The sequence below is a fragment of the Solea solea genome, chromosome 2, assembly GCF_958295425.1.
Source record: "Solea solea chromosome 2, fSolSol10.1, whole genome shotgun sequence".
Lineage (NCBI taxonomy): Eukaryota > Metazoa > Chordata > Actinopteri > Pleuronectiformes > Soleidae > Solea > Solea solea.
This window is the reverse complement of record NC_081135.1, coordinates 26,950,551-26,974,001: the sequence shown is the minus strand read 5'-3', so window position 1 is coordinate 26,974,001 and position 23,451 is coordinate 26,950,551. Positions and strand designations below refer to the sequence as shown.

The 23,451-nt window shown below is 42.6% G+C and overlaps 2 protein-coding genes across 2 annotated transcripts; both read right to left on the bottom strand.

Annotated features, from left to right (window-relative positions):
* Positions 1-255: 255 nt before the first annotated feature.
* On the bottom strand, positions 256-8,224 carry galnt3 (UDP-N-acetyl-alpha-D-galactosamine:polypeptide N-acetylgalactosaminyltransferase 3 (GalNAc-T3)). The gene is made up of 12 exons (XM_058622835.1): positions 8,156-8,224; positions 7,384-7,664; positions 6,290-6,826; positions 5,424-5,596; positions 4,853-5,002; positions 4,425-4,659; positions 4,180-4,297; positions 3,890-4,090; positions 1,458-1,589; positions 1,126-1,227; positions 858-1,010; positions 256-757 (listed from the first exon to the last, which is right to left on the bottom strand). The coding sequence occupies exons 3-12, from the start codon at positions 6,784-6,786 to the stop codon at positions 644-646; spliced, it is 1,875 nt and encodes a 624-aa protein (XP_058478818.1). The 5' UTR covers positions 6,787-6,826; positions 7,384-7,664; positions 8,156-8,224; the 3' UTR covers positions 256-643.
* Positions 8,225-8,844: 620 nt separating this feature from the next.
* On the bottom strand, positions 8,845-22,218 carry ttc21b (tetratricopeptide repeat domain 21B). The gene is made up of 29 exons (XM_058622834.1): positions 22,039-22,218; positions 21,572-21,701; positions 20,349-20,459; positions 20,088-20,254; positions 19,872-19,994; positions 19,250-19,407; positions 18,663-18,747; positions 18,398-18,496; positions 18,106-18,298; positions 17,925-18,022; positions 17,556-17,756; positions 17,293-17,422; positions 17,039-17,196; positions 16,422-16,646; positions 16,099-16,337; positions 15,704-15,776; positions 14,702-14,812; positions 14,483-14,621; positions 14,259-14,365; positions 12,659-12,847; positions 12,327-12,437; positions 12,150-12,231; positions 11,868-12,018; positions 11,637-11,798; positions 11,357-11,552; positions 10,773-10,997; positions 9,590-9,710; positions 9,433-9,500; positions 8,845-9,349 (listed from the first exon to the last, which is right to left on the bottom strand). The coding sequence occupies exons 1-29, from the start codon at positions 22,060-22,062 to the stop codon at positions 9,272-9,274; spliced, it is 3,954 nt and encodes a 1,317-aa protein (XP_058478817.1). The 5' UTR covers positions 22,063-22,218; the 3' UTR covers positions 8,845-9,271.
* Positions 22,219-23,451: the final 1,233 nt, after the last annotated feature.

The following is a 23,451-nucleotide window of genomic DNA, read 5'->3' as shown; positions in this document are numbered from 1 at the left end:
CACCACCGTTCCCCCCCAAACCACTCTTTCCACCCGGAATAATATTACATTCAAGGTACAGGACCTTAACAAACAAAAACAGTCTCTCATCTCAAAAACAAAACAAACAAAAATGTCTTATAAAAGGACATCACACGCACGCCATAACCTGTGGTTTGTAGCCGTTCACTTCACATCGGTGTGAAACATCTTTGGGATCTTTAATATATGATTTTCATCCAGATTATTATTTTGTTTTTGGTTGGCGTAACATACTATGCGTTGGCTTTATTTACTGTAACCTAACACTGTGTGTTTGCGTGTGTGTGTTGAAGGCGAAAACATCTCGAACACAAAAGAGGAACTTGTCAACACAGTGCATCTTAACTGCTCTATGAAGCTCAGTTCAGTCTACGTGGGGCATCGTTTCAATGCTTCCTTCCAACAGTGAAACACTGCATTTGTCCCAAAGTCAAAACCTTCCAGCAGCAGCAGCAGCAGCAGCAGCAGCAGCAGTAGTTCAGTTCTTCTACATATAAAAAATAAATTAAAACTCCTTGTTATTGATCTAAAAAAAATGAGCTGCATACATTACGGTGTACTCAGTGACCTAGTATGCTTCTGCATACAAATAAGCTATTGGTAAAGTGGTCGTTTTCCACACTCAGACAAACGACCAGAGCTGGTATCTGTCTGAGGGATTACACACGGCGAGAGAGGGATGCATAAGACGGGCACTCAGACACATATTCAGTCCTGGAATGTAGAATAACTGGTTCTATATGAAGAGAAAACAAAGCACGGTTACTTTCGCAAACAGATATGAAGTGGACATCTGAAATAGTGCAGAGAGATGAACAACAAATGAACACACTTACATCCTTCAGTTCCCATTTTTGCTCTGGTCCTACGACCGTTTTCCTGCCCTTTAACTGGCATTCTTCCAGCTTCACCGCCACCACACCCCCATGCAAACACAGCTCCTTCTGGATGTTGTGTCTAATCTCTCGATGCGTGGAGTACTCGAAATACTACAGCAAAAAAAACAACAACACAGGATTAAACGACACAATGAATCGCTGTGGTTAAATTCAATCTGGTGTTCTGTCAGTCAGTGATAGGTGCCTTTTTCTTTTTCAACCTGACCTGGTTTCCTCCTTGTCCGTGACATGGGTACATGATCAGCTCTTTCCCCCCCTCATTGTTCTCTCCGGCGTCCAGACATGCGTCTTTGCCCACATTTTTCAACTGCAGAGAACGAGAGGAGAGAAGGCGAACGCCGCGAGAGGAAACACAGTGAAAAACCAACATCCAGTACAAGCTGTTCAAACAACTTTAGTCTCTGGAGTGTTTTTTTGGTGGTGTCAAATTGGAACCGCTCGGTGCCCTCTGGAGGTTCCTATGTGGAAAGCTACAGTGGCGAGACAGCTGTGAGGTTTGGAATGAGGGGAGCACCAGTGTGCGGTGTGCAGTCTTACAGAGCCAAAGCGAAGTGGGTTGAGATCGGGGATGAAGGCCTCTGGATAAACGTTCTTCAAATACCAGGAGAAGTCTTTGCACTGCAGCCGTGTCCGGAGCTCCAAGCGTTTGGAGGTATCTCCGAATGTCCTCTGTTGAAACGACGACAGCCAGGTTATTGTCAGTAACGAGTTAACGTGGTCTACAGGTTTCATGGATACTGGTTAGTTTTGCAAGGTTAAAGTATAGCGCAATAACTAGCTTGACTTACAGGAATACTTCGAGATATTACTAGAATAGGGGCAGTATTTTTGAAAAATTGTGCTTAGGCGTGAAACTGCAGCGCTAATTCCGCTCCGTTCCCAGAGTGTAAACAGTGTCGGCCATCTTTGCTAACAGTTATGCTAACAGGACCAAGTGTCACTGGTGGACACGTAACAAAGAAAAGAAGGAAGATATTTCTCAACTCAGTGGAAACTGAGGTTGGGAAGCACAATTTTTCAAAAATACTACCCCTATTCTAGTAATACAAAGCTAAATGCAAAAAATACTTTTCTTAATAAGAACCCATATTTTTTTTTCTATGTTATTCACACAAAAAGACAAGATACTGACAGCCTAATACATTTACAATCAAAACAAGCAATGCTTAGTGGTCTTAGTGGTAACTACACAGTGATCTTAGTGTCACAGGACCCCGATTCCAATCTCCAGCCAACTTTGAATTGAATTACTCACATGTTCTTATAACCAGGCCTGGTGTACAGTATTAACAGCCATAACGTACGATAAGACACAAACTAGGCGCTTTACAAGGTTCCCTCCCTAGATACCAAAGGCGCCAGGCATCTGGACCAGACACACTATCTCAATTCCTACTAACTCTATGTTTCTGGGACGCTGCTCGCCAGAATCTGCGAGGATGCCTTAATTGTTCAGATGTCCGGCATTGACTCGGTTCTCCTCGGGATCTGAGCTGTCCTCAATAAAATCTCTCCACTTAACTCGTCTGACACCAGAGGTTCCATCAATCGTCAATTCAGTTGCTCGACAATTTAACCCAGGGAAGGGGTCAAATTTAGACTTGATAAAGGAACTGTGGGGCTTAATTATATGGGCAGAATATCGAAAATATGATTTTTTTCACCCTACATATATTATGATTCGAGATGCAATATCACTTTTAATGTCAGGCTTCAGTTCAATATTTACTGTGGTACAGATTTAACACTATGACACTACATGAAATGCCATCAAATTATTACTACTATAGTCTCGTGCCAGGATGAGAACCTTTATGGATTTCACTTGGAAATGTAGAACAATCAAAAATGTGATGATTAAACTGATTTGCTAATTGCTAATTTGAGATTCAAAGGATTCATTGTTGGGCCAGACAGAAGGGCTGAATGATTTTGAATAAATATGTCATTGAAAAAGTCGGTCAGTATGTAATCCTCCACCTTTTGCGATTTGAAAATTGCTGAAAACCATACTGCGATTTAGTTGAAATTTCGATTGATTATTCAGACATCTAACAACTAAATAAATAAAAACCACTGTTAAGGAGGATAAACAACTAATGATTCACTTTACTTTCAACATTTAACCTGAAGTGAGTGATAGTGTTCTAATGACTCCTTTTTCTTCAACAAATTAACAGCAGATAAAGGAGGATTCCATCACTGCTCCTTTTAAAGTGAAGTGTTGACGATTTGCGGGCACCTAGCACCTGAAGAACGAGAGCTCTTATCATAATGACAAGGATGCTGCTCCCACAAGTGAACACTGACAGCTCTTACAGTGAGTTCCTTGGAAGCTGTTAATGACGGTGTGTCAGGTTTGAAGACAACAGAGAGAGAGGGGGCTGGCCCATTCTGCATGGTATAGCCCTCGGGGAACAGTTTATGGCACTAATGGGACCACATGTTGGGAAACGCTGAGAGTCTGTGTCATTTACTAGAGTGGACTTCCTTCAGGCCCCTTTTCTTGTGTTGTTATGCAGCGCTCAGCCCGTAATCTACTTCTCTCCGTTTTCAAGAATGTGTGTCATTTCTACAGAATTCCAATAGTGAATTGCTGACTGTGGGGGCCACACGGTCGGTGTAGTGGTGAGCGCTTTTGCCTTTGCCGCAAGAAGACCCGGGTTCGCAACCCAGTCGGAAAAAGGATGTTCTCCTGTGTGCGTGTGTGGGGGGGTTTTCTCCGGGTTCTCCGGTTTCCTCCCACAGTCCAAAAACATGCAATATGGGGATTAGGTAAACTGGACACTCTAAATTGACGATGTGAGCCATGAGTGTAAAAGTGTGGCCCTGCCATGGGGAGGATAAAGCGGTAGAAGACAGACGGATGTTATGATGGACTTCAACCTTTTTTCCACTCATCTACGTGTAACCGTGAGGTAAAGGAAAGAAAGACAACGCTTCAGAGAACCTTCAGATTCGGTACATACATCGTTTGCGATCTGCGCAGCTTGCTGGTGTCGCCGGTAGAAGATCTCCTTGTAGTCATCCATCCACACCTCGGCCAGTCGTACCTGGTTCCGAGCAATCACTTGTGTTCCCTTGGGGAAGGTGTGAGGGCTCTTGGTGCGGAAAACATGACCGACAATGGAGCAAGGGATGATCTCCAGCTGTCCTCCACACTGCCACACCTGCACGTTAATGAGTGCAATAACACAGTTAAACACTTGGCAGCTGCTGCAGTCCTGGACTGCTTCACCTAACGTTCGTCATATCTTACCCTAAAGGACATTTCAATATTCTCCCCACCCCAGATTTCCATTTCTTCATCGTAGCTTCCAATATGGTAGAAATATTCCTTTGAGATGGAGAAGAGTCCGCCAGCAAATGTGGGAGTCCTGAGGAGAAGTTGAATGAAAGGCTTTCAATTATTTCCAACAATACACTTTTCTTTTTCTTTTTTTTTTACTGAGCTGACATGGAGCTTTATTTATACACCAGTTTTGTTTGATTTTTTTTGCTCACTTGATCGGGTATGTTTCATCTTTCCTCCTCCGTCTCTCATGATCTGGAAGACTCTCCCAGCCAAAAGCCAGGCCCCAGTCAAAATTACCCCGGTTGTGGTTCTGGCCATATGGGGACGGCTTCATGAACTCAAAGGTATTCAGATCGATAGTTGTGATGTCAGGGCTGACGACCGCCGTGTAGTTCTCCGCAATCCTTGCAAGCAGAGGCTCCAGCCACCCATTAAAGCATTCACCTGTTCAAACACACACATATTCACACAGGACACTGCACGGTTAAATAAAGAACAATAAACAATAATCCACGGCAGCTATGTCTAGTTTTTCAAGAAGAGCAAACATCGCATTGTTGATCTATGGGTGTGTAAGTGAGGGTGCGGCCCACATGCGACTTGTGTGTGTGTGTTGCAAAGACACATGCTGACTAACAGTGGGCATCCAGAAAGGTGAGCGTGTCACCAGTGGCCACGGAGGCGCCGAGCAGCCGAGCAGTGATGAGTCCTTTCCTCTCTCGCTGGCGCACGACTTGCACAATGCTCAGCTGCCTCAAATACTCGTCCAGCCCGTCCTTCAGCGCATCTGGAAGTAGAAAATGTCCAGGTGTGAGTTGTGGGGGGTATTATGTATGAGCGAGTGCTTCATTAAGAATGAATGACTTCCAAAATAAAAAGGAAGATGTATAATATTCACAGCCTTCAGCGAGATGAAAGGGAACAAATGTGTTTTCCTAACATCTTCAGCAGGAGAACCGCAGGGAACCACATTCTCCGAAACCTCTCCCTTCTCTAGCATTTTGTTGCCTTCCTATACCCAAGTTACCTCTGAGGCACTGTTGAGAGTATTCACCCTCTCACTGCTTGCTGCGACCCACCTCATGGGCCACAGAAGGAGCAGGGAGCCCCTTCCTGTCCTGCACATTATCAAAAAGAGCTGCCCCAGCCAGAACGCACCATGAAATCAAAACCCAACAGAGGACACGGCAGTCCTGAAAGGCTTTTACCATCCACGCTGGCGTCGTCCACCAGGATGATCTCCTTGAGGAGAATGGCCGGGGAGGTGTGGAGGACACTGTACACCGTCCTCAGCAGGGTACTCCAAGCCTCATTGTGAAACACAATTATCACACTAGTGGTCGGCAGGGGGGGGCACCGCTTGAAGGTTTGCTCGATACATCTGCGGAAGGAGAAGGAGAAAGAGGAACACAAAGATGTGACTGTCCAGTACAGTTCCTGAGCAGCACAATAGTCTAGTTATTACATCGACACACTCTCCCCTGTGGGGTGTCCATTACAAATGTGACAGAGCATGTGTGGCAGCCTTTGAAAATACCTGCCACACCAGAGCGAGATAGACTTTATAAGTCCGATAGCCGTTACACGGACAGGCTCGGCCGGCGTCTGTGTCATGTACCGACTGTGTACTGACATGTACTTGGACTCGAGTGCGCGGATGTTTCTGTAATTAGCCAAACATAACTGTGCTTCTTCCTGCACTGGCCACAGTAACTGGGCAGGCGTGCTGAAACAAAGTCCCAGTCAGAACAATCATCGCTGTGGTTTCTGCCGGCAGATTTTTCCCACTTGTGCAAAGGCAAATATGTTGAAGTTGTTCGTGTTGGACGGCGAGTTTTGCCTTGCCCTGTTTATAATAAAAGAACTTGAGTGAGCGTTTAAGTTACTTTCTGGGACATGAATCTACGGTGTATTTCATTCGTACAAATACATGTTGTTGTAAATCCCAAATAGAGGGGAAATAAAGTTTTTAAAGAAATGAGTGGACTGTTTTTAGTCAAACATTTGCGAAATGATATTCAGTCTGACAGCTTTATCAAAAAAAAAAACATGGAGATGATACAGGCAGACATACTCTGGTGGTCTTGTGTCTGCACCCAGGTCTCTGCTTAAGGAGATGCGGTCACTGGCGAACAGGTTAAAGCAGTGCTTCTCTTCTCCCCGCTCCTTCTCCTTCTGCTCCTCTGGGCTCAGCGACTCCGTGTGGAAAGGTTTCCCCGAAGCTCCGGGAGCAAGAGGGTGCTGAGGTGGCCGCTCCAGGGCTGGCCTGAGCTCAGCGGCGGTGTAGTGACCTGGCAGACAGGACGCGGTGTCGGCCGTGTCCTGCTGACGCACGGGGGCTCTGATCTGCATCTTTGGCATGACGTCCTTGAAGTTATTGACAGCTCCCATCACCATGCCCAGCATGGAGTCCCGCTTCACTGCCATTTCCTTCAGCCAGGGCTCCTCCTGCTGGCTCGGGCTCCCCACCTCCCATTGTATGAAGAAGACAAACGTGACAAAGACGAGGGCCACGACCACCAGTTTAAGTGGGTGCAGTCGCCTCCGGAGCAGTCTGCGGAGAGCTGTCATTCCTTAATGGAGAGCAGGCGGCCTTGGGATTGAGATTCAGCTGGAATGAAAAACATTTCAGATTAGGGCCGTGGGTGATATGGCCAAAAAGAAATTTCATATCGTTCACTACATCAATAATTATTTTGGATATCATGTCAGATAATTCATTTTGCAGTGTTAAACTTATTTGTGAACAGAAAACAACAAACACTTTAGGAGCAATTATGGGTCGTGTGTCAAAGTGTGTTTACACATTATATTTATATTTTATAAATGATATAGTAATACACACTCATTTAGATAATGGGTGCTCATTATTGAGACAATATAGATAGACCTTTATTGTCATTAAAAATGAATTGTAATGACGTTTTAATTCATATTTGTCAGGGGGAAAAAACACTGACTCAAACTGTCTCCTGTTGTCATGTCATGAAACAAAATCTCCTTTTAATGTTTGGTCGCTGAAGTAAAAAAAACACAACTTCCTGATGAAACTACGAGTTGTTTACTCTTATCTGCACATCACATGTTTCAAATCGGCTCAAGAAATCAGCAAAGAGGATTCCTCCCTCTGGATTCCTCCCGAGGAAACAACAGAAAAAGCCCACGTACCATGAGTCGCTGAACCACACAGGTTATGGTTGAAAGTTTCTCTTAAAAATCTCCCTTCACAGTTCAACACATGGCATCCCTGCTTTGACTTGAGCTTCTCTCGTTTGTCGCCTGAACTACACACGAACTTTGCGCGTGGAGACAGAAAACAGATTCCGCCGTCTTCTTTCCCCACAAAACTTCCGTCTCGTTGGATCAAGGTGCGCTCCCCTCAGGTAGAAGGAGGAGACGTGGTGGCGCGCCTGCGCACTCCTAAGGACATCTGCGCGTCAAATCCATACCTGCAAGACAAACGAGACGGAGAGGAGACGTCGCCATGTGTCCAGTCAGTGTCCACTGTGGACAACTAAAGTGTTGTCCAGTGATAACTTACTAAATCAATCAAAAACAAACATGTGCCCGAAAAATCGCCGCTGAATCAAAAGAAATAATAATAATAGGTAATAAAAAATAAAAAAAAACCTCCGGATACACAGGCTGCAGTGTCCTGCGCTCAGGCTGTTCTCCGTGGAGCTGCTCACATTCAATAATGGTGTCATTAATGGGATTTGTTCAACTGGTCATTCACCGGGACAGTTGCTGGGTTACAAATAACGGAGGAACGCACTTTACCCCACACACAGCCCACCGCATCCAATCAGGCTCTATGAGAAAACAGCGCACAGACTTCTGGACAAAACTGAAAACGCACTTGCGGTTTTTTTGGGGGGGGAAAGAAGTTAAGCAACATTACGTTAGTAAAAAAGACAAATCTGTAAAGACGGGCACTCACCAGCGGATTCTGTGACTTGTCTAATACTACTTTAAATCCCCGGGTTGCATGCAGCGTGGATGCTTGAAGGAGCCACAGCGCGTGGAGCCAGCCTGCGCTCAGGCGCGCAGTGTGAAGCCTCTCTGCCCTTGATTTGCACTCTGAGTCCATTTGTATTAACTGTGTTCCACGGTACTTCCTATCCACGGCGGGTATCCCACTTTATTATGCCCTTCAACGTGTCCACTGTGTCCCACATTTTTCCCTGCTCACGCCTGGAAGTGAAGAATCTAATTATTCCAATTGTCTAGTCATGTCATGTCTTTTAAATCCAAGCAAGGGAAGGCAGTTTTATTTGTATGGCACATAATCACACACTAAGGGAATTCACAGGAAAACAAAGCAGAGATAAAACACAAAACAGAAAGAATCTGAAAGGATAAAGGGTATCATATGATTAAAATAATAATAATAAAAGCAAATAACAAAACATGATTTAAAAGATTCTTAAGATTTTCAAATCTGAGTGAGAGTTCTGCTTGGTTATAAAGAAATGTATTTTGGTCCTGGTCCATTAAGAGCTATAAAACAAGCAACAATATTTTAAAATTATAATTCGAAGAGACACTAGAAGCCAGTGTAGTGATAACTTATAAAGAAAGAAAAAAAAAAAATAGATAAATAAATAAAATCAGGCCAAAACCCCCCACCATATTTCTAAATAACTTTATTTTGTATACAAGCAAACAGTATTCACAAGAGAATGACACTTATTATCATACAAAAGAAACGGATATGCCATCATGTATAAAATTCAAAACAGGCTGTGTAACAGATTTCATAAATATACTCAAATGTTCTTCAGTGCGGCGCCTTTTGTGAGGAAAGAAAAACCTGCATGAGCCTGAAACCCCCTCCTCCTCCTCCTCCTCCTCCTCTATTCTGCACTCTGTGGTTTTCCTTCAGGAATGTCCGTGCCCCACTATTTATATACTCAAAAAAAATTTACATCATGTTTAAAGAGGGTTTCCCAAAGAAATAATACTAATATCTGCACATTCTTTAAACTCAGTGAACGCCAAACTACCTAATTAAATTTCAGTAAAGACACACACACACACACACACACATCCAGCACTAGGTTCTCAACGCAGACCGAGCTTTGTCCAGGATGTCCTTTCTCATTTTTGGATAGTTTGGGTGAGCAGCCAGGACCTGTGGATGAAAGCAACCGAGATTAATGGGATTAAAAACAGTTTAGAAGCTGTTGAAGCTGTAAACGCCCTCAGGTGTCTCACCTTATGACACACGTCGATGGCATCAACATGCCTCTTTGCTTTTAAGTAGTTGAAAGCAAGCTTGTATCCTGATTTAGAAAGACACATAAAAATGCATAGAGTAAGTCTCTTAATCCCTCTTTTTTTTCACTTCCAGAACAGAGTGGGTTTGACTCACCAATAGTCGGGTTAGTCCGATTTCCATATTTCCAAGCCAGTTCATAATTGAGTGCTGCATCACGGAATGCCTGCTCTTTTTCCATTATGTAGCCCAGATATTCATAGGCTTTACAGCACGACTGTGGAGAAAAATAAAAATATTATCACCAAGCATTTAAAACAAAAGAGGACTTCACAAATCTAAAGAGCGGTGACAATCGTTTTCTGAATTGAAGCTCTGGTGTGAACGTAGTACCTTAAATGTGTCCGTGTTTAAATAAAACTTTTTTAAAGGGTTTTTGCTTTATGGAGGCCGCCCGTCTTGTGCTGCCATGTTTCTGCGGCAGTCCAAATGGACATGTGGTTTCGTGCTTTGTGGAGTGGAAGCTTACGTCCGAGAACAGTACCTTCCACTTGGCAGGTGGAGTGTGAGCTGTGCCCGGTGGCTGCGTCAGCGAGACACGTAGCGTGATGTTGTACCGGTCAAACAACAAGACATCAAGCTTTGGATGAGAATAGACTGCGGGTGTTGAAGAAACGCCGGTCGCAAGGTGAGTGACGCTTCTGTGTCGCCCAATCAGCTGACTGTTGTGGGTTTAGCTCAACCCGTACTGTACTATTACTCTGGTACTCGAAGGGAACGGAAAAAATTGGCGCCAGTTATTTTGGTGCTATTCTTAAAGGAATACATCACTGATTTGCATTTAGCTTTGTAATACTAGAATAGGGGTAGTATTTTATGACCAGTGACACTTGGTCCTGTTAGCATAACTGTTAGCAAAGATGGCGGACACTGTTTACATTCTGGGAATGAGGTCCGTCCCCCTACGAGTGGGTCTAAAAAGTGCGGAATTAGCGTTGCAGTTTCAATCCTCGGACCAAGATTCACCGGTATTTATATATAAGATATTTCTCGACTCAGGGGAAAGGAGGTTGGGAAGTATTCAAAAATATTACCTCTCTTCTAGTAATACAAAGCTAAATGCAAATCGGTGAAGTATTCCTTTAATAGAAACGCAAAAAAATTACATACAGAAGTAAACTGTTGCACTCTGTGGAAACGACAGTTCCCTGTCGCGCTTGGGAAAGGGAGGGAAGAGTGAAGAAGTCCACTGTTTGCCACAATCTGAAGTCTCACCACTAGACGTCTTTAATTGCCTTGAATTTTCAAGAACCCACGCCGCCATTTTGTCAACACTGACCTTATTATGATTGAGGCATCTCTTTAAGAGGTCGCCGGCCATGTCGTACTTCCCCGAATGGATGTAGATGTCTGCCAAGAGCAGCCAGCTCTTTTCAAACTCATCTGCATCAACAATGCTCCAGTTCATTTTAGCGATGCGTTTGAGTTGGTTCCTGGCTCGGGGAGTTTGCTTAAGCATCATATAAGCTGTCGCCATGGCCAACAGCGCAGGGACGTGGTCTTTCTAAATCCAACCAAAGAATTTCGTTTAGACAGGCTTAATCTGAAAACACTGACCCCACCCCCCACCCCCCACCACACACACACACACACACACACACACTCAATGCCACTGTGTTTACTCCAAAACCACACTGACATAACTTTAATAGATGCAGTTGAATAAAATGCCTTTTTAAGAAAAAGAAAACTGAACTGCATTAAGTGTTTGATTCAGCCCACCGCAGTTGTCAGGTGTGCGGTTTAATATCAAATGGAATGACAGAAATTAAGAGAGTGTAAATATACCCTCTGGTGTGGGTTTATTGACACAAGAGCGGCCGGGGCGATATGAATCGTATGCACCATCTGGAGTTTAATTACCTCATTGTTTGCGATCTCTGTGAAAATACTGAGGGCTCTCTCCACGTTGGCCTTCTGCTTTGTCGCCATAATGCAGTAGTTCTGCAGGATGCTGAGCTGTGTGTGTCCGCCTGCTGTCTGAGGCTTTAACTCCTTCAGCAGTTTCTCTGCTGTTCTCACAGCGAGCTGTTCCGACTCCTGCTTCTCTGTGGAATTCCTGTAGCGGGACACAATTGAAAGCTAAAAGGTTAAAGTTGGTCGAAAAGTCTGTGGCGTTTACAGGTTTTCCACTGCTGCTCACCCAATTTCGCCGTCTAGATTCTCAAACACCTCCCCCCCCATGGTGTCATTGTCAGGGTTGAGGTAGATTTCGATCATGTTGTACACAGCGTTTTGGCCCCAGTCGTTGTCTTTCCGTGCTTTGTTGAAGTGTCTCAAGGCGTCATTGGGTTCCCCCGTGTACCTGACGAGAGAGCACAACTTTAGTCACATAATGCAAAGTACCAGAGGAAACGTTCTGAGCCACACTTACCAAAGATAAAGGCCTTTGCAGTAGTTGAACCCCGGGTCGAACTTAGTCCTCGAGGAATGTTTTTCTGCCATGTCAAAAAATCTGGGGATTTCCTCCAACTTCCCGGCTCTCCTCAACAAGTCAATAAGACGTGACAGGGTTGCGTAGTTGTCTGAAATAACAGTCGGGAGGTTCTCATGCATTTCCATTTTCAAGAAGGTCACACCGCCAATTCACAGTTGCACTCTGAGCACAGACTTGTGGCTTAAAAAAAATAGAAAGAGAAACGTGACTCTGTTGCACCTGGTTTGCGCTCCAGGAGTTGTTGAAAGTGGAAAACTGCCTGTTCATAGTCCTGCTTCCTGAACATAATGTCAGCCATCATCTGAGGACAAACACATGTGAGAAATTAGGGGCTATACACACCAGTTCCAAAGAAAAGGTCACGCACAATTGTGGTGGCAGGCGGACAGAACAAACCAGAGTTGCGTCTTCATTGAACTGGTCATTCTTCAGAATGACGCTGCACTGCTCCTGGCACGCATCGACCTCGTCCAGCGTGAGGTACAGGCGAGCCAACTCCAGCATGACCTATGAACAGGGAGCTCATTCATTTTAATTACGTTTGTGTGACATGATCCTTTGTGGAATAATGTATGGCAGTTTAACCTGCTTTTTTTTCTCTCTCTCTTAAACTATAAACAGCTAAGATCACGAAATGTTTCAGAAACACAGGGACGCGACACTAAAAGATGCCTGTGAGTCACAGCTGCAGTGAGTACACAGGACGTTTTTGATTCGGCGGCACTGACCTTTCGATCGGTCTCACAATACACAAGAGCTTCTTTGTAGAATTTGACTGCTCTCTCATAGCCCCTCTGACTTGTGTAGTGTTTAGCGATCTCGGCGCAGATCTCTGCAGCGAGCTGCTTCTGCATGGGGACAGCGTCGGGCTGCTCCAACTGCACTCGCTTCAGCACCTTGGCCTGCACATCCCGCGCCTACAGACGACAGATACACAGCCACGTAATGGAAGTGACATCAGTAAATATCATTATCACGTATTATACGCTGTATAAACAAGAAGATGCTTGCATCATTTTAACTGTGCTACTCAACCAAGAGTGAATTAAGTGAATCAAAGGCACTAAATGTATTTTTCGGATGTTTTTTTTCTTTAGCAGTTAAAGCTGCTGGCACTGAAAACCAACATGAACTGAGCTTCTGCAGTTAGAGACAGAGACGCTGCAGTGAAGAAGACATGCCTTCTCCTGCTGCAGCTTTGTCTCTCTCTCTCACACACACACACACACATAAGCACACGCACACAGTCTCTGGTTTCCATGACTTCGGAGGACATTACACTGACTTACATTCATTTTCTGGGGACTTACTCTAACCTTAACAATGACTGTTACTGGCCTAACCCTAACTGTAACCTTAACCTTTACCTAACCCTAACTGTAACCTTAACCTTTACCTAACCCTAACCCCCTACAACATGTCTTCACCTTAAAATTTAATTATTTATGATATGGGGACTTGCTTTTTTGTCCCCAAAAGGAGGACAGGTCTCCTTTATGTGACTGTGTAAACAGCTTTATGTCCTGGAACACACACACACACATTTGTGCAGCATCTGTAGTGAGGACAATCATGGATATAATGCATTACTTTGCCCCTTCTTACCCTAACCTTAACCATCACAACTAAGTCCCTAACCCTAACCCTTACCCTCACCTTAACCTAAACCAAATTCTAACCCCAACCCTAAAACCAAGTTTTAAGCCTGAAAAAGCTCTTTAAAGGAGTGACAGGATGCGAGGACCAGCCAAAACGTGCCCACTCCCTGAGGTTTCATTTTTTTGGTCCTCACAAAGATACACATATGACAACAGACACACACACAGAGGCTGTCTGCATGAGTCAGGACTGTTAGAATTAGGAGGAAAATGTTCGTGGATGCTTCTTGGCATTTTCAGCCACAGGGAAGGGCAGTGACATCAGATTTTCCCCACTTCTCAGGTGAGGCTGCAGAGGGCTTTTTTGAAAAGATGACGATAGATCCATAGTCCAACAGGTTGCTGCCACCTCACTTTGAAAATACCTTCGTCAGTCATGGCTTGAAACGCATCAGTCTGTGTGTGTGTGTGTGTGTAGCGTAAGGAATGTTGCCGGGCAACCCCGAAAACAAAACACTGCTATACTGAGAAACACAGAGAGAACAGCGTTGAGCTGATGGGCCTAATCAAGATTGCGTGAACTCAGTGAATTGACAGTGGTTTGAAGGTGACGGACATTTGTAAGTTACACACTACAGCTTTAGGGAAGAACAGTTAGTAATATTTGGAAAAAATCAATATATTTGACACAAACTGTAAAAAAGACAAGCCAATAACTGAAGTAACTTACTCTTTGAAGGGAGAGCAAAGCCTCTTCATTTTTGCCAACCTTATTTTGGACTTTCGCCAACAGGACCTGATAACGGCAATCATCTGAGAGCACCGGGAGTTCATTCACTGCACAACAAAAGTAAAACGAAATGTAAATACTAATATTTTGATTCGTTTTGACTCATGATTAACAATATTTGCTGGTACAGTTGGCATCACTTTGTCTGTGACACACTTAAGTACCTGGTTCATGGGTCAGAGCCTCATGCAGGACTTTCTCACAGCGCTCATACTGCTTCATCTTCAGCAGCAGCTCGGCCAGGTCATAACGCAGGAAGTTCTGCTGCTCGGTTTTCAAAGCAGCTTCATAGTAATTTATTGCCTGCGTAAAGAGCAGCCTGACATCAACACCGATTCATCTGCGCGGCCTTTGTTTATCTTTCCACGAACATACAAACAAACCTTGACGTAATTATGAGTCTTGACCAGGGCTTTTCCAATCTTGCTGGCTAAAGCGCCGTCTTTGGGGTTTTTCTTCAGAGCGTGCTCGTACACTTCAATGGCTTTCTCTGGCTGAGGATAAACAAATGACAATAAGTGGTGTCAGAACCTGTTTTTGTAAATGTTACTCAGCGCAGACACACCGTATTTCTTTCACAATGCTGTAAATATTTGGGTCCGCGGTGCATTAATTGCCGCTTGCTTGCTTCAAGTGGAGAGCCTGTGGTAAAATGGCTTTAAGATAACATATCTGACTGTCGAGTTATGCAACCAGAGCATGCGTCAACATGACTGACCTCAGGAGGAGGATTGGGTTGCTAGCCATAAAACCATGCAGGTAAGCAGACCTCCTCATCTCTGACTGGATGATGCAGCTGAAGGCATCTCTACAGTCAACAATACGTCACTCACATGCGGGGACGTTGTGTCCCTTTTTCCATTTTTCCATAACACTCACTTCAGCTTGGTGACCGGGTCCAGCTGTGTATGAATATGTGTAGTGTTTCCTTTAATAGTTTCATCCACGCTGCTTAGTCGATGTACATCTTTATTTTCTTTTATACCAATTATTGGGTAAAGGGGATGGGTCAAACAGCTCACTCATTTTTAAAGCCTCCATAAAATGTTGTGACATCTTTATTCCTCTAACCTCGGTACATTATTTCCAGCAGATTAACTTTTTCTTTCATATTTGAAAGCCTGTAAATCTTCTGGGTATAAAGGACACAAAGCTAAAATCTCATTTTCTCATAAGCAGACATGCATGCAAAATAATAAAATTACAAAACATTATGCAGATTAATTTGCATGTATACAGTACATAGATATATATAACTATAACTATATAACAGTGATTAGACAAACTACCACAAAGATTTAGTTTTTTGAAACATTAAAACCGCTCTTGACTGTCATAGGTAAAAGATAATATCAGAAAAAAACAAACATATATTCACCACTTACTTCTTGAATGTGCATGTAGGCATCTCCCAGTAAGAGATATGTGTGAGGACTGGGCATCTTCTCCACCATTTCTCTGGAGAGAACACAAAGATATGAGAGTTAGACAGCGTAGAAGTGTCCGTGGGCAAATGAGTAAAGAACATAACAGAGATGTGGCGTTTCACAGGGAATCTACTGTACTGAAACTAAGAAGGTTGTTCATGTCCTGGGAGTACAGTGTGAAAAGGAAAAAGGCTGGGGATGCAAGTTCTGGGTCTATATCAAGTCATATACAGTCGTATTTTGTCAGAATACATAGAAGCCAAACAAAGATGGAGGGGAGTAGAATATGGAGTGGGTCATTTTTAGATTAACTTTTTTCTTTTGCTCATTTTCCGTCTGAATTTTCGGCTCACCTGTAACAGCTCGCATACAGACGCTTCTCTTTCCTGTGATTCAGATATATGTCTGCCATTTTCTCCTTGGCCTGGATGTAATAGGGCTGCTCAGGCGTAATGTTTCTGAGCATACTCAGTGCCAGCGCGGTGTCGCCGCGAAGCAGGGCAAGGTCCGCGTTGGCAATAGTCACACGAAGCTCCTCAGGGGTTCCCGAGAACTCATTGATGGCATCTTGCATCACCTTTGCTGCTTCATGCTGAAATATCAAATTAAAACGTTAGCAAAAAAAAAGAAGAGTTCAAGGTCAGACATAGGTGGAAACCAAACAGGAACATCATACCTGTTCACCGTTGAGCCATAACGCTTCAGCTAACTCCAAGAACACAGAGACACAGTCAGCAGGGCTCAGCTCAATCTTCTTACTCTTGGACTTGGAGGAGGATCCAGCTCTGCGGACACCTGGGAGACTCATGGCCATCTGCAACGTCTGAATAGCCTCCGTCAGTTCACCCATTTTCTTCTTACTCTGGGCCTTGATCAGATGGTACAAAGGATGTTCCTGAATCTGAGAGGGGAGAAAAGTAATGATACAAATTCATATTTAATTCCTGTATGTGAAAAATGGCAATTTTGTAAGTATGTTATGAATAAATCTGCCTGATTAGAGTTAGAAATAATGTTCAACACAGAAACCATTTTTGACATGGCAGAGTGTTCACTAAAGGTACTGAGATTAACTTTTTAATATGACTTATTCTCAAAACACAGCAGCTTTTAATGAGCTGACACCTCACTATGTTAATCAAACACTTCTGTAGTTTTGGCATTTAACGATACATATTCTTTTCTTTCACCTAGATTCTTTGCTGTATTCTGTGTAGCTCAGGACAAGCTAAAAAAAAATAAAAGACTGAACACACACTTCCTCATAACATCAACCATATCAAAATATCTTACCTCGAATTTATGGCTGAGGCAGAGTTCAAGAGACTGGGAACACAACGTGAGGTTGCCCTGCAGCATGTGGATCTGTGCCATGAGTAGGTGAGCATCTGCATGGGAAGGACACTGCTCCAAGCAGTGGGTTAGACTGCTTTGAGCAGCCTCGGAGTCACCTGAATGAACAGGAACAGTGCAGTTTGAATCAGAAGCAAATGTAAAACAAAAAAAAAAGAAGAAGAAAAATTGCTATTATATAATGCACTTCTCACCGGACTGATATCTGACTTTGGCTAGCAGGAAGACCCCTTGAAGGAGGCCGGGCACTACCTTGACCACAGTATCCAAGAGAGAGGCACAGTGCTGGAGTTGGGGAGCAGGAGCCTGGCCTTGGACCGTAGGCTTAAACATTATCAGCAGAGGTGTTATTTGCTAGAAAGTTTCTAGAAACATTTTAAATGACGAGCCAAACACAAGCATTAGTGGGAACAGGATGCACGTCTGACCGAGGACACACTATGTGAGTATTTTGTACCTTGGTTGGACACAGTGCAAGATACTCTTTGACAATGTCCAAGAGGAAGTCGGGGTTGAGCTTCTCAAAGTACGCCACTCCCAGTGGCAGACCCTGCAGCGTGGAGAAGTGTGTGTCCACTGCATCGTTCAGAAGGTTGGTAATCTCCTCCTGTGGTCGGCGCTTTTTCGCCGCCAAAACAGCACGCAGGTACAATAGCTCCTAATAGAGTGGAATGAAACAGGAAGCTAAATACAGGGATATAATCATTGGGATAAATAAACAGCAGGAGGACACGACTATTCTGTGTATAGCCAATTTTGCTCAGGATTTTCATTGTAAAAAAATATGTAATATTCTTATATTCTAGCATTTATGGACAGTTTTTACCCCCGACTTTCCAATAGACTGTTGAATCTCTGTGAGAAATTCCAACTGTTGTTGAGCGTCCTCAAGTTGGCCCTCAATCAGCTGGCAACAAATTATGCCTGAGTGAGAGAGAATAAGATATTGTTAATATTGTCTTCACCACCCCTGAATAGTCAACTGATGAATCATTGTAACTTGTTACCAGTCAAAGCAGAAACACTGGTCTCATCCAAAGTCATGGCGGTCTTGTACCACTTCATAGCCTCCTTGATTCTGCCCTGAAGAACCATCTGATAGCCCAACTCCGTGGCTAAATCGGAGTCTCTTGATGTGATAGAGAAGGCTCTTTCCACCATCCTGAATGTCTGCTCAATCACTTTCTCATTTCGTCCACACTTGAAGGAAACGTAGCCAAAGTTAAAGACAATTTAAAAGATCCTTAATCTTTAGTGGTGAGAATTAAGAATAAGAGACAATACTGAAAATAGCCTTACGACACGAGTGAAGGCAAGAGACATTCTGTAGAAAAGCTCAGGGTTGTGGGGTTCCACGTTATCCAAGTTGCTAATGAGGTTTGAAAGCTGCTTTACTGACTGTTATGAGAAAAAAAGTAAAAACAGTTTCTGTAAATTGATTAGCACCACTTTGATACAGCTTAATCAAAACTCAAAAAAGTGGAATTCACAATTACTGCTCGGCTCCTGGTGAAATGCATCCGTAAGTGTTGAAAGCATAAACGTGAAAAGGGATGAACTTCACCTCAGTAATATCTCCATCTCTGCACAATGAGTGTAGCGCCAGCATCCGCACGGCCTCCAGGTTATTTTTATCCCTCTGTAAAAGCCTGAAACATAACACAGGGGGCTGTGAATGTAGTCCATTTCCTACACTTAATAAGCTTGGATTTCTCTGATTGATAGCAAGAGAACACATGACACTCCTCCAGTACTGTTGAACATCCAGTCAAATAAAATTACAACTAAAAGTAATTTATTCATAACTACCAAACAATGAGAAGTATCCTGTGTGATGGTTGAACCCTTGAAACTACAACTCCTTGGAGTAGTGATAGACTTTGGCATTTGGGCTCAAAGGCCTTTTTTATGCTGTGTGGCTGACTGTGGTGCAGAAGGGTGAGCACAAACAATGGCTTAGTCAGTATGCACGGGTTTGAGGCATCACGTTTGTGTTTCATTTGCACTTGAATGCTAAGCCATTTGCAAAGGCGGACTGTGTTTTTTTCCCCTCATATGCCTGCTGGTGATTACAAAAGGTTTTGCGCTTACTGATCACACCAGAGACATTGACTTGCACTTATCTGAGACCCTAAACCCCTCAAACATTACCTGTGTGCTGCCTCGATGGTTTGCTCCCAGTCTTGAAGGCAGAGCAGCAATTTCATCTTCTTGACGAGAGCAGGCACAAACTCGGGAAAACTGACAATGACTTGGTTGACCATCTCCAATGCTCCAGAGTAGTTCTGACGATATTCATAGTATTGTGCCTAAGACAGACCAAACAGAACTTAGTCTCTTATTGTTCAACATGTACAACGCTCCCATCTATCTTATTGTGACTCTGAGGATTCCAAGGCTATATTCAAAAATTCAAAATCATTTGCCGCCCGTGCAAACAGTTCATGTGGTGAGTGAATTAACTGAAGAGGAGAAATGTAAGAGCTAGAGTGATAGCAAGGATACAGTTACCACACTACAGCAATTACCGACACAACAAGAGAAAGCACTCACTGGTGGTTAACAAGGTGAACATTTGTTTAAAAAAACAAACAAAAAAAAACCAATGGCTTCCTTAGGTCACAACCTCCATCAGATTGACAAATGCTGGCTAAAACATACCCTCATTGGCGGGGATAATAAAACTGTATGAGTCATAGGAAATGGGAGAAACGATAGCGTCATAACATTTTCAGCTGGACAATTCATGGTGAATGTGTAGTTCCCATCTTACCTTTCCCATCAGGGCGAAAACATCCGCTTTCTCTTTAAGTCCCTCGTCAAAGTATTTTCCAGCCTTCCTGGCATAGGCGTCTTTGCCAGATGTGACATCTATCCAGGCTTTGAGGATTGTCCCCTGGACAACAAATGCCAGTGCTAATTTTAAGTCCTGCCATACACATACAGTAAATGCTTTGCATTTCTCAAGCGTGTGGTGTACATATCTCACCTCTCTGGAGCCATTGGAGAGTTTGATCATTCTCTCGGTGTACTCCCTTGCCTTATCATTTCGCCCCAGCAGCCAGAGAAACAGCCCAGCGTAGTAAAGGCTCTTGGGAGACGCACTTTTACGATCTTCTTTGACCTTAGCATCAAGTTGTTGAATGACTTCTCTGTCTGTAAATACGAAGACACTTGGTCAAATATTATTTACAAGTGTGTCCGTGTAATTTGAGCAGTGACTTGAACGAAGGGACTAGTGTTGGATTACCTGGGTTTGCCTTTCTTTTCTCAGCATAGACAAGAGCCATCAATGTGCAGAGAGCTACATCTCGGCTGTCTCTTAATGTGTCCAACTCTACCGTGGCTTCTTGAATTTGATCTGTAGTAAGAAAGTAACATAATGGCAAAGACAAAATCAAAACGTTTGCTCGATTTAATTAACACACTGTATGTTTAGAGATATTTTGAAAAATAGCTTTGTCTTATCCAAAGGTCTACACATTACATTGATGGAAGCTCTTGCTGCATCTTTTTGTGTCTGTGTTGTTATATTTGATGTAAAGACACCCTGAGTTTGCTTGTCTTCTTAAAAAAGGTTATTCTGGGCAAATTACTGTTATCTATTTTTACTTCTATTTTATGTTTTTTTTCTAAGTACCTTTTTCCATGTATTTTCGAGATATTTGTTTTTATGATCTCTTCTGTGCTATTCATCTAATAAGTAATGCATTTATAAGTAGTTTTGTTTATGATATGTTGTGTGTGTGTGTGTGTACAGCCTTGATACAGTTTTTTTTGTGTGTATCTGCCTTTTATATAGAGGCATAGCAAGCAGTTTTAACATTTACTCAGTAGACAGGATATTCACTACCGATATCTGTAATGTCATTCTTAATATTCACGGGAACTGTGGCTGCAACTCTGCTCCCCCACTGTTTCAGACATCTGCAATATCATTATGACTAGTCATAATTTAAGTTCAAGATATCTTTACTTATCCTTAATTGAAGATATCTACATTGTACCTTCTAGATATTTTTGAATGAAGTTGTAGATATCTTAAACTTGAATTATGACTAGTCATAATGACATTGTAGATAGTTGAAACTGGAATTAGGGAAATCTACAACTATCTACAACTGAATTGTAGTGATCCATATGGGAGTGTCAGACAGTGGTGTCCGGCTCTGCTCCTGGGCTCTTAATCTTTAGATCACAACTATTATGTGTTGTCTGTCTTCATGTCCATGCTTGTCTAGCTTTGTCGTGGTGATCCAACAGTGCCTAATGAAGATGTAAGAGTTTCAGAGCTGCTTTGGTTATTAAAGTCAATAGGAGCTTTGATATAATGTGTGCATCCTCATGTTTTCCTCTGGAATCCATGAAAGTTTTTTTTGGACGTGAGGAGGCTTCCTTTCTTCCCATTACAGACACAATCACCTGGCCAGAAAAGTCTAATGCCATTAGTTTGTGTGATTCTTTCAAGCTTACCCTGCATTAGGGAACCATATGCATGGAAAAAGCTGTAAATGGGATCATTGCTGAACTTCCTCTTGGCAGCCGCTGCAGCATTTACAGCGTGATTGAAGAACTTCTCATAGCAGTAGTACCGGATCAAAGCCTGTGAAGAAACATAGAGACATACAGTGCAGTCAGGACTGGCTAACGAGGTGAGCACAGACAAATCCCCGCCTCAGCCTCAGATGTTGCTTCATAAACACAACAATGTAGTAAACAAACCAAACACGCATTAGCGTGTGTTAGCTAGGTTTATCTGCTGAAATTCACATGGGGCATTTGTGGAATCGACTGCCGTTGAAAAGTCGCATTATCTCATTATATACAACAAGGTATACATATAGCAGTCAGGACTATTTACACTGTAAGTGTTATAATGCATTATAAATCAGAGCTGACTTGAGCACAGTGCTGTGTCACTAAAACGTATATCCACTTACCAACGTTGTCTCTTCGTCCTCCATTTTTGTTGAGGCGCTTTATGCCCGAATAGTAACCGACTCGAAGATAAAATAACGAACAACTCACACTTTCTACATTGTAATTTAGGATAACAACGATATTTATTATTATCGCCGTTTCCGTTGTGTATCCGCCATCTTGAATCAACTCTTTTAGCGTTGTCTGGTAACTTAGGAACGACTATACTTACGGTATTATTTTTGCCCCACAATTTGCATTTCAGGGACAACCTGAACGCCAACTGCTTGTTTACCACCGGCATCTTTTAGCACTTGTTTAGTAATCACACTCCCACCACTGTTCATTAATTCAAAAACATTTTGTTGGTGGAGTTTTTCAGCGTCGGCTGGTAAAGTATTTTGTACCTGTCAGTCTTTGAAGCCGGGCAGACTAAACCCATGCAACTGTAGTAATTCCGACCTAAAGCGCTAGGTGGCACAGTTACCCTTTTATAAAATGTGTTTACCACCAATCACCACTACTATTGATACCTTCACGAATAATAACACTGTATTAGTATCAATAATAATAATAGTTATTGTTTTGAGCAAACATACACAATGTTTTGAGTCTGCTAATTATAAAAAAATATAATATTTATGAATGATTTGTTTGTATTCAGCCAGTATTAGTTGCTGAAGTAACATTTTGATGGCTTAACAACAAAACTGATACTAACATAACGGATGCTTAAGGTCTTAAAATGAGCTATCATTTATCTATCTTTATATATATCTTCATACATATATATATATATGTAAAGATATATATATGTAAATTTGCAATCTTCTCTTAGCCATGTAACATGTACAATTTTATTGCTTTATTTCTCTACCATTCTTTTATCAAATATTCTTTTTTCACTGTCATCACTATCATATTTTAGTATATCTTTATCATTTTGGTAATGTAAGTGTTAGTGGTGTTTCATTTATTACTATTTACAGTAGCTCCTATACCTTGTGGCTAAAATCTTGTTTCGGCCTGGAAACAACCATTGGAGTTGCAATCACTCAATGGCAAGTGAAAGTGAAAAAAATGTGCATTTTATGGGTTTTAATTGGTTGCAGTGGCACTTAACGAGTATTCTGATGGGTAAATAACACGGGGTAGTCTATAATGTGCCAAATTAAAGCCTTGTGAATCAAATCAAATCTGAAGAATCTTGGTGTGAGTTGGTTGTATTGACCTTTCACAGGTATCTCAGTGGGTTAAAAACATTGCATGCCAGAGTGGCTTTAACTTACTTTGAATATATGGAAATAATTAAAGGGAGCTCAGTGACTTTGGTTACATTCACAAATGTTGCATTCATGTGGTCACAAGGCTTAGTGTTGGGTTTGCCTGTTTGTTTGTTTTCCAGAACTCCATAATTTTATACTTTGATAACT